Source organism: Fusarium redolens, assembly GCF_020744475.1.
Source record: "Fusarium redolens strain MPI-CAGE-AT-0023 chromosome Unknown BKA55scaffold_7, whole genome shotgun sequence".
Classification (NCBI taxonomy): Eukaryota; Fungi; Ascomycota; class Sordariomycetes; order Hypocreales; family Nectriaceae; genus Fusarium; species Fusarium redolens.
In genome coordinates, this window is record NW_025763670.1 from 1,201,216 (window position 1) to 1,215,490 (window position 14,275).

Genomic DNA, 14,275 nt, shown 5'->3' on the forward strand with positions numbered 1-14,275 from the left:
AAAGTCCGAGTATTGATTCCGTCATGACTTTTTGATGTCTCTCAGAAATGTCTTTCAGAATGTCTCCAAAGCTTGTACAGAGCTTTGCTGAAGGGTTATGTGTCAAGTTGATCAATTACACTCAGCCACGAATACAGTACCACGTCAAAGAAGACGCCACAGACACATATCCAAAGCCAAGGCCTTATTGCCGTCAGACGTTCAGGTCCCAAGCTTGGCCTCACCCAGAAGCGCCCAAACAGGCAAGGGATGGCTGCCGTTTGCCGTCTGGGCATCCCTCTACGTACCGTCAGAAGTACCAGATACGTCAACAGGTGATACAAATTTAGACAATGCGTTAATTCCGTGACATCAGCAGGGTCGTTGTAGTTTTTACACAGAGTCAGGGCTCACTTCAGACTCTCCCGCCCCCGGATGCGCGGGGCCGCACGGAGCTGATGATTGGAGTTCGGTGGAGATGCTCCGGAATTGGCTTGATAATGCAGCCAAGACCAATGACATATCTTGAACCCATCGGCGATTGACGACTATCAAACCGTTAATTTTCATGTTTCAAGGTCCTTGTGTCCGTTTATAACCTGTATTTCTGATTATCATTTTCATCCAAAACTCTGTTGTGGCCTATTGAAGGTGAATAGGGTAAAATCAGGGGCTGATGACCAGGTTTGTGTGCAAGTGATTGTCGGTGACTGACCTGACGTCAACTCAGATGAAATGTCAAACGGAATTCGCGGTTGATTACGGTATCGGTAGCCAAATCAAGAGAACATTCTCGTATCTGACGGTTAATTCTAGACTCTCGTCTTTTTCTTTTTCCCTCTAAACAAAGACTCCGCTTGGGCGTTCCGCTCCCGCATTGACCACTAAAATAACCCCAGCTAAGTGGGAGACAATACGTCATAAGCATTAAATCTCAAACTCACGTCACCTAACAACTTTGGTTGGTTCTGACCAGGTTTTACAGTTTTGTGTTGTCTTGTGTTGCTTGCTTATCGCTTAATTCACATTCACAATAATCAATCTCTCAAAATCACCTCAGTCAGTGGGTGATTTGATTACTCACTCGCTGTTTGATAACCTGCTTTCCGACTTCGTAGGCGAGACACGTACTACTACTAATGACGGTCAACAACATCAAACTGCTTACCCCCATCAAACCACAACCCTACCTTAGATGCTTTCAAACCTCACGCACGCACGCACATCAGCAAACTGTCATTCTTTTATTCCTTCTGATCAGCAATTTTGAGCCAATCCTTGCTCTTACTACGACTCCTGCCGCGCTTACAGAGTACGGTTCTGTACCATTATTGTACTGTACTGCATACTGAGTCAACCACGTGTTGCACACAACTCTCCACCGCTTCTCCGTAACAGCCGGGTCTCGTCTTGGCTTGACTTGGGCTTGGATTGTGCTTCCTCACTTTCCAGCCTTTCTTCTCTCTGCCGTCTTTTCCTGACAACCCTTCTCTACCCCTACCATAACCAACCTAGCCCGCTGCAATCTGCAGTCTCACCCCAAAGCCAACATCTCATAGGCTGGTGTCGGTGTTTGCTGGCTGGGACCCCCTCCCCTCTCCCCTCTTCCAGATACTGTACCTAAATTCACATCTGATATGGAGACTGAGTTCACCCCCTCTGAGTCACGACCAACCACCCCGGAACCTCCGGGCTATGTGAATCCTCTCGAGTCCAGCTCTAGATGGTACCTGATCGCTCGTGCCCAAGCCATTCGTTCTGCTGCGAGTCTGGGTTTCAGTATCGCTAACCGTACGGATCCTCCTGCACCCTCACCAACCAAGGACATTTGGCTCGATGCTACCCTGTCAAAGGCTGATCTTAGCCGCGCCGACCGCGCCAAGACAAAGATCAAGGCCGAAGTATGGATGCCGCCCCGTCCCGCTCTCGGTGCCCGGGCTGCCGTTATAAATTTCCACGGAGGTGGATGGATTCTCGGTCAAGGCACCGACGATGCCCGTTGGGCTGGTACTGTCATGGCTAATCTGGACGCCGTTGTCTTTACGGTCAACTATCGTCTCGCGCCATCTTGTCCCTTCCCAACACCCATCGAGGATTGTGTGGATGCAGTTCTTCAAATCAAGCATCGTGCTGCGGAGTTCGGCATAGACCCTGATCGTATCATCCTGTCGGGGTTTTCCGCTGGTGCCACAAATGCCCTGGCAAGCTGGCTCATTCTAAACGACCCTGATCGATGGGGTTACAAGTTCCCCATTGAGCCTCCGAAGATTGCTGGTATCACTCTCTACTATCCCCTTCTGGACTGGACCATCTCGCGTCCGGAAAAACGACTTACATGCTCAAAGCCGGAGTTTACCTTACCCAAGGGTCTAACAGATCTAATCGATGCTTCCTTCATCTACCCAATCATTCCTCGCGAGGAACGTTACGATCCAAGACTATCCCCGGGTTTGATGCCGGATGAGTTGCTAAAGAAGCTTCCCCCCATCCACTTGGTCTTGTGCGAATATGACATGCTCCTCGCTGAAGGCCTCAAGTTCTCAAATCGTCTCAAGGCTGCTAACAAGCAGTTCACATTACGTATAGTCGAAGGGGAGAAACACGCATGGGATTGTCCACCACCCATGTCACCAAAAGAGAGTGTTGCCATTGAGTATCAAGAAGCCGTGGAGACTATGGCCAGTTGGTTTGGGCAGAAGTGCGAGACCGACACTGAATCCATGCGATCAATGAGACTGAAACGGCCGGTTCTCAAGCGGCCCAAATACCTCTCCTTCAAAACCTGGTCCGGGAGGTAGTTGTCCCTAGCAGGGTTCTTGATTCTCGTGGGTTCGATGTTATTACTTCACTTCGTCGTTTCCTTTTCCTTTCCACCTAGCGCGGCGCATAATGCGATTAATGAGACAAGACTTGGCAACACATGAGAGGCAGGGCATTGGATTGGACATAATTGGTTTGAGCGAAAATAAAATGCATATATTACAGACATAAATAAGACAGATTTCCCGAGATATTGGTCCAGGAACGGGTGGCAGTGCAAGAATAAGCATCAGGCAGGGTCTTGGGTCTGGTGAAGATCATGATCCAGCCACAACCAAGCGTGTAAGCCAACTCAATTCAAGACAAGCATTCCCAGCCCTGTCGAAAAGTGACAACCTTCGGCATTTGCTGCTTTCAGTGATTTCCACCCCAGGTGTAAATCAAAACTGGGAACCAGGTACTTCGAACAACGCAAAAGATACTTGATAATAGCATCTGGCTTAAGGGTCCATTCTCCGGAAGCGCCGGAGATGCCAACATTGGCCAGGTCGTAAACATGTGGCATTTCCACAAGCTCCCGCCAATTGGTTCATACACTTTTACACATGAACTTCATCATTGTGAAAACATGCATCAAGGGACTCTCAGCTTAGACTAGTAGACTAGCTTCGCCTGACAAACATTGTGCGGGGATCTTTGGTCAGCTGCTTATCTCTGCGTCTATATGCACGAATAGTGCGATACATTTTGTGTTGTAGACTGAGCTTGTGACTGAGAGTGAAAAAAACTGAAACTCATTCGTCGGGGTTTTGTCAATATACCGAGATGCTTTCGCTGTCCGGAGGGCCCGAAGATCCCGGGGGGATATGTCGGCCTCCGGCATCGCCTTATACCCATGACAGAATTATCAGGCGAGCATTTCAAGTTCAAATAGATCATAAAATCACGGTATGTTCACCTTTTCAATCAGAATGCCAAGATTTAAAAAATTGTCATCAATCAACTAGCCAAAATAAGCAGCATCCACCGCCGTCTCACTCAGCTCCATCATCGTAAGCTTCATATTCTTAAACGCCCGTCGCCACACTTTACTAGACCTCAAGATCGGCTTTTTATGACTTTCCCATGCCGTCAAATAGACATAGTGTTCGGCCGTAGGGTGGCGTGGTCGGCTCCGAGGTGCCGATGTGGCTAAAGCGAACTGGTATGTGATCATGGCGATCTCTTGATAGTCATGACACAAAGTGTCAGCCATTCCGTGATGATCTGTGGCGGTTTTGAAAATCTGAGGCGGCTTGACGATGAAGCTTGAAGTTATGTTTGTTCATTGCCAAGACTCAGTCGAAAGATTCGGAACGAGTCATGATTGATGTGAAGAGTTGACCATGAACAGAGTATGTTGCTGCCACGAGCGTTACAAGTCAATACTGAATGTGACTGAGTGTTATATCGAGCTTAAGGAAGATTCAAGCTATTCGAGATTCTAGGATAACACTGCCAATTAGGCTCTACGTATCGTGCACCCATGAACTGGCCAGTCCACGTTGGAGGTTCAGGGTAGGCATCATCAGAACAACAGTAAGAGATCAAAAGGATGGTCATGCACATGTATATTCGTTTTCGTTATCGTAATCTGGGACTGCAGCTATTACTATCGCAATCTGCCAGATATATTCTGTAGGATAGCTTCTCGATGCTGAAAGCATTCTCCTCAATCAAGCCGTTTTCTCCAACACGTGACATATGGTCACCAGCTCTGCCCACGTCGCAGGCTGATACGCTAACATTTCTCATATATCATGAATCGCTTTACCACTTGGCCTCCTTGCTGTTGATGAACTCCTTGAGGATAGCAACAATCTTGGAGAAGGAAGCGAGGTAAGCCTGGAGATCGGCCTGGACCTTCTCGGGGTTATCACCGAGCTTGGCATAGAAGTCCTTTCGGTAGGGAACGGCGGACATGGCAGCGCTGAAGATGGGCTTGACCATGAAGCTGTGATGGGGCTTCAGGGTGTTGCCGTATGCGTCGCGGAACGAGTCGGCAAGCTCTACGGTGGGGTTTTGGACGTTGTGCTCGAGGCCTTGCTTGGTGAAGTCAAGACCACTGGAGTTGTTAGCTGATGAGATGTATGTTCGGGGCGGGTTGTTCGTACCGGATGAGCCAGAGGCAGCCCTCGGTGGCAGTGTGCTTGCCAGTCTTGAGCTCATTGCGGACAAGGTCCTGGACGGTAGCGGACTCGGCGGGAGCAGCGGCGTGGCGAGCACGGAGCTTCTGTAGGTAGTTGTCAGATTTATTCGAAGGGAGATGGTACACATCGCAGATGCTGTCCATGACGAACCTCGACGTTGCCAAGGATATCCTTCTTGACGGGGCCGAAAGCAACACCACCAATGGCATCTGTAGGCGCGGTTAGTGATTGGCTTCTTAGCAGCACTCTGAGACATTGCCGTACCAAAGATGGTGGTCAGAGACTCAGAAGCCTCGAGGAACTCAACGGTAGAGACAGCATTGCCGTTGGCCTCATCGACAGGGACGTCGGCGAAGGTTCGCTTGAGCGACTGGACGATGGTACCACCGGGAGGATAGACAGCAGACATGATGATTGATGATGGAGAAGTGAATGAAGAAGAGAATGAGAAATTGTTTGATGGGAAGAGGAAAGTTAAAAATGATGAGGTGTCGTTGAACTTTGAAGCGGTCAAGCTGAGCTGTCCCTTTGCGGGTAGGTTTAGACAGGGAGCAATACAGGAGGGGTCTAGCTCAGGGGACCTAGTGAGGGGCTCGAGACGGTGAAGGAGGGGCAGACGTACAGTGTAGATAGATAAGATAAAGCTGATGCATGCAGCTGAAGCAGTAGATATAAGAGCCTACCATGATTCAGAGGCACCTCTGAAGGGAATAATGAGTTGGAGATATTAATAGGACTCATACAGAGTCCTCAGAAAGCCATTGACTGCTCCTCTCTGACGGTAATAACAAGGCCTGCATCGTAAAGTCAAGTGGAAATACTCACACTCTACACTGTGTTTCGGGGCTCGATTTAGTTGTTCCGTCGAGACCGCCTCAAACCCCACATTCTCCCACGTTGATCAGGGCGGAGAACATAGACGAGAGGCTCAATCTATAGTACGACATGGTAAGACCCTCAGTCGAGACTATGAAAGAAATGGCTCTATGAAGAGTAGTATTTGATACCAATTGTGCACTATAAATATGAAGGTCTGCGTTGAAATGGAATGTCATTGAACTACGGACACCTAAGGGCCTTTATGTGGTGTTATGTTAGCTGACGACGCTCAAGGCGGGGCCATATCATGACAGATCAGGCATGGGTGTTATCATGAACAGAGCAATAGTCATTCAAATCATTATACGTTATCATTAAACTATCAATCATCCAATTACGTGTAAATAGACTCAGTCACAGAATTGACTTGCAATCCCCATTCCGTCATCTCAGCATCCTCAAGGAACCGCAAGGGGAACCAAACCAAATGACCCTTGATTTGACTCAATTTCTCTCTGGCATCTTCAGGAGGCATGAACTGGTCGAAGATGTGGCCAGCTATGACGCCGCGTGGAGGAAGATACCGATCATAATCGTCGAAAGTCCTGATGTGGTCATCAGGATCGGCGTGGAACAAGTGGCGGAACAAGTCGGTGTTCTTGTCTGCTTGGCTCGTCCACTTCTCCCAGAGTTCGTCGCTGAGAGGATCTTCAACAAACTTGTAGCTTTCATCTTGGTCGTAGATGTCATTGTTGGGGTTGACGCTTGGGGGCATGGCGTTGATGTCCTGAGAAGCATCGTGGGGTTGGGGGGGCAAGAGACCCATGTGTTCACGCCAGAGGTATCGACGGAGGGTTGCTGCGTGATAACCTGCCTCGTAGGGTTTGCCGTCCATGGTGCTGGGGATGAGACGTGTGTCTTCCATGACAACACTGAGTTCACTGTCGTGATCACCCAGTTGACTGCGATCGTTGAGGTTACTGCTTCCGCAGACGGCAATTCTGTCATCGACCAGCAGCAACTTGCCGTGGATGTAAAGCTCCTCCTGAATCCAGTTCTTGATCTCCGACTCAGGATCCTCCTCAAACCAAGGCTCGCCCTTTAGTCCTTCGCCAGTACCCGCCATAGCATGGTGCGCAACAGAGGAAGTTGTGTGAACTACCTCCTTCGGCATGGCAGCCTCAAACTTCTTCCGTGCCTCCATGGTCTTCTTGATATCCTCATCAAGGTCCTTCTGCTTCTTATCACCACGCATGTGTTCATCACCCTCACTATCCTCAGGATCATATGAACCATGAATACCCTCACCCATGATCTCCTCAGCTTCTGCACGCTGCACCTGTTGGTAGCTGATACCAGTCTCCTTCTCCGCCTTGATAATTCCAGGCGTCTTGTTAAGACGATCATATGATCGCAAGTTGAAGAAGAAAATGTACTTCTCAGGGTCTACACCCTCAGCGCGGCATTGTCCGAAAATGGAGTGCTCGCCCCGACAAATGGACTTGTACTGGTAATCCATGATAGCTCGCGTGCCCGTAGCAGCTTGCTCTCTGAGATCTCCAGCAAATCCAGGAATAGCAGGGATGAGAACGATGACGCGGAATTTGCGACCTTCTTTTGCGGCCCTCACAACGGCATCAACTATCGCACGTCCAATGGTATTCTTAATCGGAGCCTGCTGATCGCCTGTAGCAGTGATGAAGAACTGATTCTCGATGTAAACGTAGTGCTGAGCCTTGGAGATGATCTCAATATAGGCGTTCTGAATGGAGTGGTCGGTCAAGATACCGCTGCTCCAGTCGGCGCTTGATCGGACAAGCTGGCAGTTGACTGTGCCTCTGTTTTCAAGGTTTTTAGTGCTCAGGGGGGTGTAAGGGTGCTTGACGTATTCTCCGACAGGGTGTTTCGGGCGTTGGACGCCAATGAGGTCCTCATCTTCATTTTCCCTCTTTTCCAACACCAACCAGTCGAATCTTTCATCTCTTTTATATTTATCGCGCTTGACGAAATTCCATCTTAACACGAAATGCTCCGCTACATCAAAAACGGTAGGACCTAAGATTAGGTTAGAAACTGATGTTTGTTGTCTTGAGGTTAGGTGTCTGATGCCAACCCACCTTGAATACACATTGCAACATCGTGCCATGGCATACGACCGTAGTCCGCTTTGCTCAACTCGTTATCTTGCCAGGAAGACACATTCTGGAAGTCCATAACTCTGTTGTTATTAAAGTCTTGTCCTGGCCAGATTTCATCTTGAACGTTGGTAGGATGGATATCTGACAGCGGGTGCTGGTGGTTATCCCATCGTCCGAAGCATAGATCTAGACCTCCAACGAATGCTATTTCGTAGTCGATGACAATAAACTTTTCGTGATGTGCCCAGTACCATGTCATATCGCTGTCGAGTCGTCAGTAGGTGTTTTGGGGGTTGCATGGTGGATGGTTGCCAACTCCTGCACCCATTGTAAAACTCACCCAAAGTTTTCAAAGACATTATGATCAGGATGGCGAGCAACATGAATATTCCCATGGCCAGGAGAGCCCTTAGGGCAAAGTCTGTCAAAGTCAGCTTATGATGCGTGCAAGTCAATTGTTCAACTCACCTCCTCAGCGCATGCTTGGTATGAGCTGAATTGCAGGTCAAGGCCTGCTCGACTTCCTTATAGATACAAACATAAATCTGAACACCCTCCTCGGCCTTTCTTTTGATCAATTTGTCCAGTCGGTATTCTTGCGCGGCGTATGGGGGTCGACGGAGGAACAGCTCTGGCGACAACCACCAGTCGGCGATATAGATGGATTCCTTGGCTTGCTCGAGAGCAATGGAAACAGCCCAGAAGTAATCTCGACCATCTACGTACCACTTGACGTGGTTGCCAGCGCGCATTGGGAAGTAAGATTTGAAGCGATTCTGCTCGGCGATGGAGGTTCGCTTGTCGTCACATCGCTGTTCATGTTCTTCGTCGTGTCTGTGATTTTTGTTGAACTAAACATATGTAAGTCACTGTTTTCTTCGGCTTCTGTCTTCTCTCATTATGGTGCTGATGCGATGCAATGCAATGCGACACCACCAGCAGGTCGCGTCATACCAGATTTGCCAATTTACCAATCTTGTGCCTGAAGAGTCAAAATGAGCGACTAATTCTATTGCGATTGAGTGCGAGCTACAAACTTTTGGTGTACGAGATGAACTTTGGCCTCATGTAAGCCATCGCTCAACTTGAGCTTGTCCAACATGGAACTCATTGAGCCGGAGCTCTCATGCTTCTTGTGATCCGCCATGATGGATGGCGCGAGTCACGGCAAATTCACAGGGGTCGTCGAATGAGAGAGCAAAGCGCTCAGGTCACCTCAGGGTCTCTGCAGGAGATTATGATCGATCGGGGGGAGAGAGAATGAGGGGTGAGATGAGGGGAAGCAAGCAATTGGAGGGGCACCAAGAGAGAAGAGAAGAAGAGGAAATGGAAGAAGCAGAATAACGAGGGTGACAATGCTTTTGGTTGTTTCTCAGTAGTAATAGCTTGTCATGGTCTTGGCTAAACTGGGCACGCGACAAAGCAGCCTCTGGCCAAGCTTGATCCTGATGCGATGGATGCAGTTGGTGAGACGAGACTTTTTGAACTGGCGATGTCATTGACCAAGCAAAACCTTCACATCAAAGACAGGAAAACAGTGCCAAGCCGGCGAACACGGCGTGCAAATCTCTTGGAGGGGTTCTAACAATAGGTCCAGCTCGACTAGGACTGTCACAGGCCGAGGCCAAGATCACGGCATCCGTCATGACCCGCACATACACGTAATACTACGCACAGGGCTGAAAGGAGAGTGACCAATTGACGCCTCCCATATCCCTCTAAAGCATTTTTTGGTTTCCGTTCTAATGTCTTTGCCAATTGATCAAGCAGTGACAAGAAAAAGCTTGCTTTGTAACTCTAAAATAAAGAGGCAGGTCAAGCTTTTTTGCTGTACAGGGCACATTAATCCTGGGAGCTATCAGAGCATATGACGTCAGAAGCTAAAGCTTCATCCTGACTGTTACGAACTCCGTGATAATCAGCCTTTATCCCATGTTTCAAGCTAATACAATCAACTATTTCCCTGGCTGCCCTTGTCTTATGGGACTTTTAAATTGGCATATCGCGTGGTTTCCCCGTAATGCATTGACAGCTGCATCTCATATCTGCCAACATTTGAGCTATCCAGGTTTCAGAAGCTTAGCATCGGCTAGTTTGACCCGAGATGTAGCAACAACATACAGCTTCCAAGGCGAGATTCCCCCGGAGAACACTCAATCATGGGCACTTTGCAATTGATATTCGCCGTTAGTCTATATGTATAGTCAATACGAACAATTCGGCGCACAATTATGTCTGTGCTATCTGGGAATAGTCACTGTATATCATTGTAACTTTATTCCACCCAATACTATAAGAAGCACTCCTTAACACATTTCCTGAAAAGACTCGTCCAAAGATGTACCACATCACAGAAAGATTACAAGTTCAGTCTTCCGACAACTCAATACTAATATGCACCAGGCTCTTCATTGAAGCCTCTAATCAAAAACATCAGTAGCAAAACGCTCATTCCGGCTCCTCTCAAACCAAGCCCGTGCCATTTCTTCGGTCACATCCTTGCCGTTCTGCTGAGCCTTCTCAATGGCGAGACGGACACAAACATCCTCAACTGCCTTGCCAATTTCACGACTTCCACAGATAAATACCTTGGCTCCTTGATCCCACACCCTGAAGACATCCGCGCGATCATGGTAGACACGATCCTGGACATACTTGCATCCCTCAGACTTGTCAGTGGCGCGAGAGTACGCACGTCGCACGTCTACAGCGCCCATCTTCTCCCACCGCTCAAACTCCTCGGCGTAGAGGTCATCGATCTCAGGGTTTCGGCATCCGAAGAATAGAAGAGCTGGTGCGAGAGTTCGACCTGCGGCGAGCATGGCGGCCCGCTCTTGGATGAAGCCGCGGAAAGGAGCGAGTCCAGTTCCGGCGGCGACACAGATGATAGGGGTCTTCTCAGCGTCGCTGGGGAGGTGGAAGGCTTCGCTGGAGGCGCGGACTGAGACGTGGAGTTTGTCGCCAGCAGTGAGTTGCGAGAGGAAGTTTGTGGCGACACCGACATGACGACCTTGTCCAGACAGCGAGGGGGCGTCGAGGAGGGAGTATGTGAGGGTGAGTTTGGATGGGTCTGCAAAAGGGGAGGAGGAGATGGAGCTGTCTTGTTAGTATTTGTAGATGGTGAGGAGGAAAGGGAACATACTATTGTCGGACTCTCATAGGAGGGAGCATGGCGAGATAGGAGCTGATGGGAAGAGCAACAGCAGGGAACTTCTCAAGAAGATCCAGAACAGAAACTCTCTTTGGCGAGATCTCAGCTTGATAACCATCTCCAGCAAGTCGCTCAAGTTCCTGGATGGTGGCCTTGTCTTCAGTTGCCTCAGCAAGTGCAAGGATGTTCTTCATATGTTAGTTAAATTTGGATGACAGTAATAAGATAACATACCCTCTTTGTAGCAGGCTGTGACAATTCAACATATGCACTAAATACATCGAAAGCAGAAATGGCGACGTTGGTAGGCAGTGTAGTAGGTCCCTCTGACTGGATCTTCAAGAAAGAATCCCACGCCAGAGAGAACCGTCGGAACACTCGTGCCACAGTAGACTTGGGGTTCAGGGGAAGAATAGCAAGATAATCTCCGGCCTTGTAGGTCATGGCTGAGGGAAGTTGAATCTCAATATGCTTCTTGGCAGGACCAGATTTGGTGAGAGTCTTCTCGGCAACCACCAATGCTTCTTCGACATCTTGACGAAGACTCGTCTTTCGTGGCGTTGAAATTTCAACCAACAGGCCCTTCTGGCCGCCTGACTCCTCATCAGAGATCTTGTATTTCTCCTTCAGGCCTGGCCAGAGAACGGTATCCTCCCAAGCTTCGAAGTCGCTGAACATGTCACTTGTGGCAGCGTCTGCACTACCCATGGGAACGAGACGAGTACCACCACGCTTCTCAAGAGTGGAGTCAACAAGCTTGGGGATCCTGTGGAATGTCTCAACCCAGTCGTGGTGACCACACGCAAAAACAGCGTACGAAACCTTCTCCATCTCGTTGCCATCCAAGTCTTCCATCCACTTGATAAAGTGGGCGGCGTTGGATGGGGGTTGTCCTTCGTACGATGCAGTGACGATGACAACGGGGCGGTCTTCGGGAAGGTTCTGCTTGGCCTGATCGAGAGGACCAACTGTTGTTGCGCTGAAGCCGTGGCTAGAAGCATCCGAGGCGAGTCTGTTGGCGAGAGCCTCGCATGTACCACTGTTTGAACCATAGAAGATAGCCATAGGCTTCCCACTGCCGGCCTTGGCATCTGAATTCGCAGCGGCCTTGATATTGTGGGTTGAAGAGCTGGTAGCTCCGTTTCCTGCCAGGACATGCTCTAGCTCGGTTGGGGTCATGCCATGACGTAGGGTAGCGTTGATATAGAAGTGATCGGGCTTAATAGTCAGCGTCTGCTTGATCTCCAAAGCGTAGTTAGGATCCGTCATGGTGAAGTTGAAGTTCTGGAAGAGAACGACCATGGCGAGAAGAGACTCTTGCCAGGCAAAAGGACGTCCGATACAAGCTCGTTTTCCGTTTCCAAAAGGCTTCCAGCAGTTGGGGTACTCCTTGTTGAGTCTCGCGAATTCATCATCAAGCATTCGCTCAGGAATGAACTTATCAGCATCATCGCCATATACAACAGGGTCAACGTGGCCCCTGGATAGAAGAGCAGTGACAATTTCGCCCTTCTTGACGAGATACTTGCCACCGAGGAATGTATCATCGATGGCCTCAAGGCCAAAGGCAGTGATAGGAGAGTTGAGTCGGAGGGTCTCTCTCAAAACAGCGCTGATGTAGGGGAGCTTGGTGAGATGCTCAACCAAGACGGGACCACGACCGACAACCTCGTCGACTTCTTTCTGAACCTTGCTGTAGGCTTCGGGGTTCTTGAGAAGCTGATACATGGCAAAAGATAGAGTTCCAGAAGTAGTTTCGTGGCCAGCAATAAGGAATGTGATGAGCTGGTTGGTGATGTTCTCGTCGGACAACTTCTCTCCCGTCTGAGGATCAACACCATTAAGCATAGCAGCGAGCAGATCCTTTCTATCGCTAGGGCTCGCCTTTCGTGCTGCGACGACTTCATCGGCTACTGACTTCATCAATGCGATGTCACCATAGAACTTCTCGTTTGCTGCACGATAGAGAAAGTTGGGCGCAAATGGAGGTCGTCGGTTTCTGTTTCCTGACTCAGTGAGGAAATCGCCCATGGCTTCGATAAATGGATGCAGTTCCTCCTTGTAATATGAGTTGAAGCGGAAATCCATAGCGCAGAGGGCCAGAGTATCCAGAGCTGATGATTTATTAGTGATGAACATGTTGATGAAGGCGCAATGTTTTGCGTACCTAGACGGGTAAAATTGTCGCTCGCATCGATCGGTGTTCGAGGACCATGGCGAGCAAACTTCATGCACAATTGAGTAGCGATGTCGTGCATTTCTGGGAACATTCCTCTTATGCTCAAAGGGCCAAAAGCCGGTACCAGAATTCTGTGTGCCTTGCCCCAATTGGGCTCATCTTCGAATGCTGTGAAGAGTCCATCATGGACACCCTCTCGAACTTGCTGTGAAAGGTCAGTGAAGCTCAATTGTCGAGATCATTGTTACGTACACTGAGAACAGATTTCAAAGTCTTTTTAAAACGCTTCTCGTCGCAAACTTCGTTGATCAATGAATTGGAGGAAACGAAAATGGGAGCCTTGGCTCCAAGACGTAACCTGAAAATGGGGCCTGAGGGGAATCAGCGGCGGTCAATGAGTTGACGGTGGTCAGTTAATTACCATATGTATCCGCTAGACGGTTCAGGTCAGAAAGAGGATTTGATGTGAATTCTCCCAGGTTTCCTATGAGAGGATAGCCAGGAGGCTCAGGAATAGGTACAGATTCAGCCATGCTGTATTTGTGTGGTTTTGTGTTCGGTCGTGTTTGGTCTGGTGAGGAGAAGGTGGAGATGTGTTGAATGGGTCGTGGTCGTTTGTTCTTATAGTTGAGGAAAACGTGAACAATGTGATATGAGCAGAAGGAGCTGAGCTGACGTCCGGATTAAACTTGGCGTTGCAGTGGTGGAAAGTTTCTTGGCCACCTTTTCTTGGTACAGAATAGATGGAACTGGAAATGATTAAATAGGTACAAGATTAAAAGGTTGATTACTATGATACGACACAGACTCCTTTCTGCTCGCCTCACAACGTCATAGCAACGCGTCGTAATGCCAATGCTGCGGCTTTATTATTAGAGAGACTCTCTCAACCAAGACTAACAAAACCTCCCGGCTCCCGTCCGTCTCCGTTTCTCAAAACCCGGCCCCGTTTGTGCCAAGTGCCGTGAGCGTAAGCCAATCGCGGGAGGCGCATTAGAGTCGCCTAGAACCTGTTGCAGTTAGGTAGAATTGCATCTCCAACTGTACAAGAACCCTACGG

General features: G+C 49.0%; 4 protein-coding genes across 4 annotated transcripts; 1 reads left to right on the forward strand and 3 right to left on the reverse strand.

Annotated features, from left to right (window-relative positions):
• Positions 1–1,261: 1,261 nt before the first annotated feature.
• BKA55DRAFT_346315 (Alpha/Beta hydrolase protein) lies at positions 1,262–2,934 on the forward strand. The gene has a single exon (XM_046185780.1). It carries the CDS (start codon positions 1,617–1,619, stop codon positions 2,775–2,777), a length of 1,161 nt encoding a protein of 386 aa, XP_046050151.1. The 5' UTR covers positions 1,262–1,616; the 3' UTR covers positions 2,778–2,934.
• A 1,614-nt stretch (positions 2,935–4,548) lies between these two features.
• Positions 4,549–5,337, reverse strand: BKA55DRAFT_538756 (glycolipid transfer protein domain-containing protein; the record flags this gene model as incomplete). Its single annotated transcript, XM_046190059.1, has 4 exons — positions 4,549–4,843; positions 4,893–5,011; positions 5,079–5,137; positions 5,193–5,337. 4 exons carry the CDS (start codon positions 5,335–5,337, stop codon positions 4,549–4,551), a joined length of 618 nt encoding a protein of 205 aa, XP_046050152.1.
• Positions 5,338–6,107: 770 nt separating this feature from the next.
• BKA55DRAFT_566457 (uncharacterized protein) lies at positions 6,108–9,436 on the reverse strand. Its single transcript, XM_046192644.1, has 6 exons — positions 8,923–9,436; positions 8,840–8,867; positions 8,354–8,736; positions 8,226–8,306; positions 7,865–8,148; positions 6,108–7,802 (listed from the first exon to the last, which is right to left on the reverse strand). Exons 1-6 carry the CDS (start codon positions 9,030–9,032, stop codon positions 6,142–6,144), a joined length of 2,547 nt encoding a protein of 848 aa, XP_046050153.1. The 5' UTR covers positions 9,033–9,436; the 3' UTR covers positions 6,108–6,141.
• An 869-nt stretch (positions 9,437–10,305) lies between these two features.
• BKA55DRAFT_593538 (NADPH--cytochrome P450 reductase) lies at positions 10,306–13,748 on the reverse strand (the record flags this gene model as incomplete). Its single annotated transcript, XM_046195564.1, has 6 exons — positions 10,306–10,981; positions 11,028–11,224; positions 11,271–13,150; positions 13,204–13,420; positions 13,468–13,586; positions 13,637–13,748. 6 exons carry the CDS (start codon positions 13,746–13,748, stop codon positions 10,306–10,308), a joined length of 3,201 nt encoding a protein of 1,066 aa, XP_046050154.1.
• Positions 13,749–14,275: the final 527 nt, after the last annotated feature.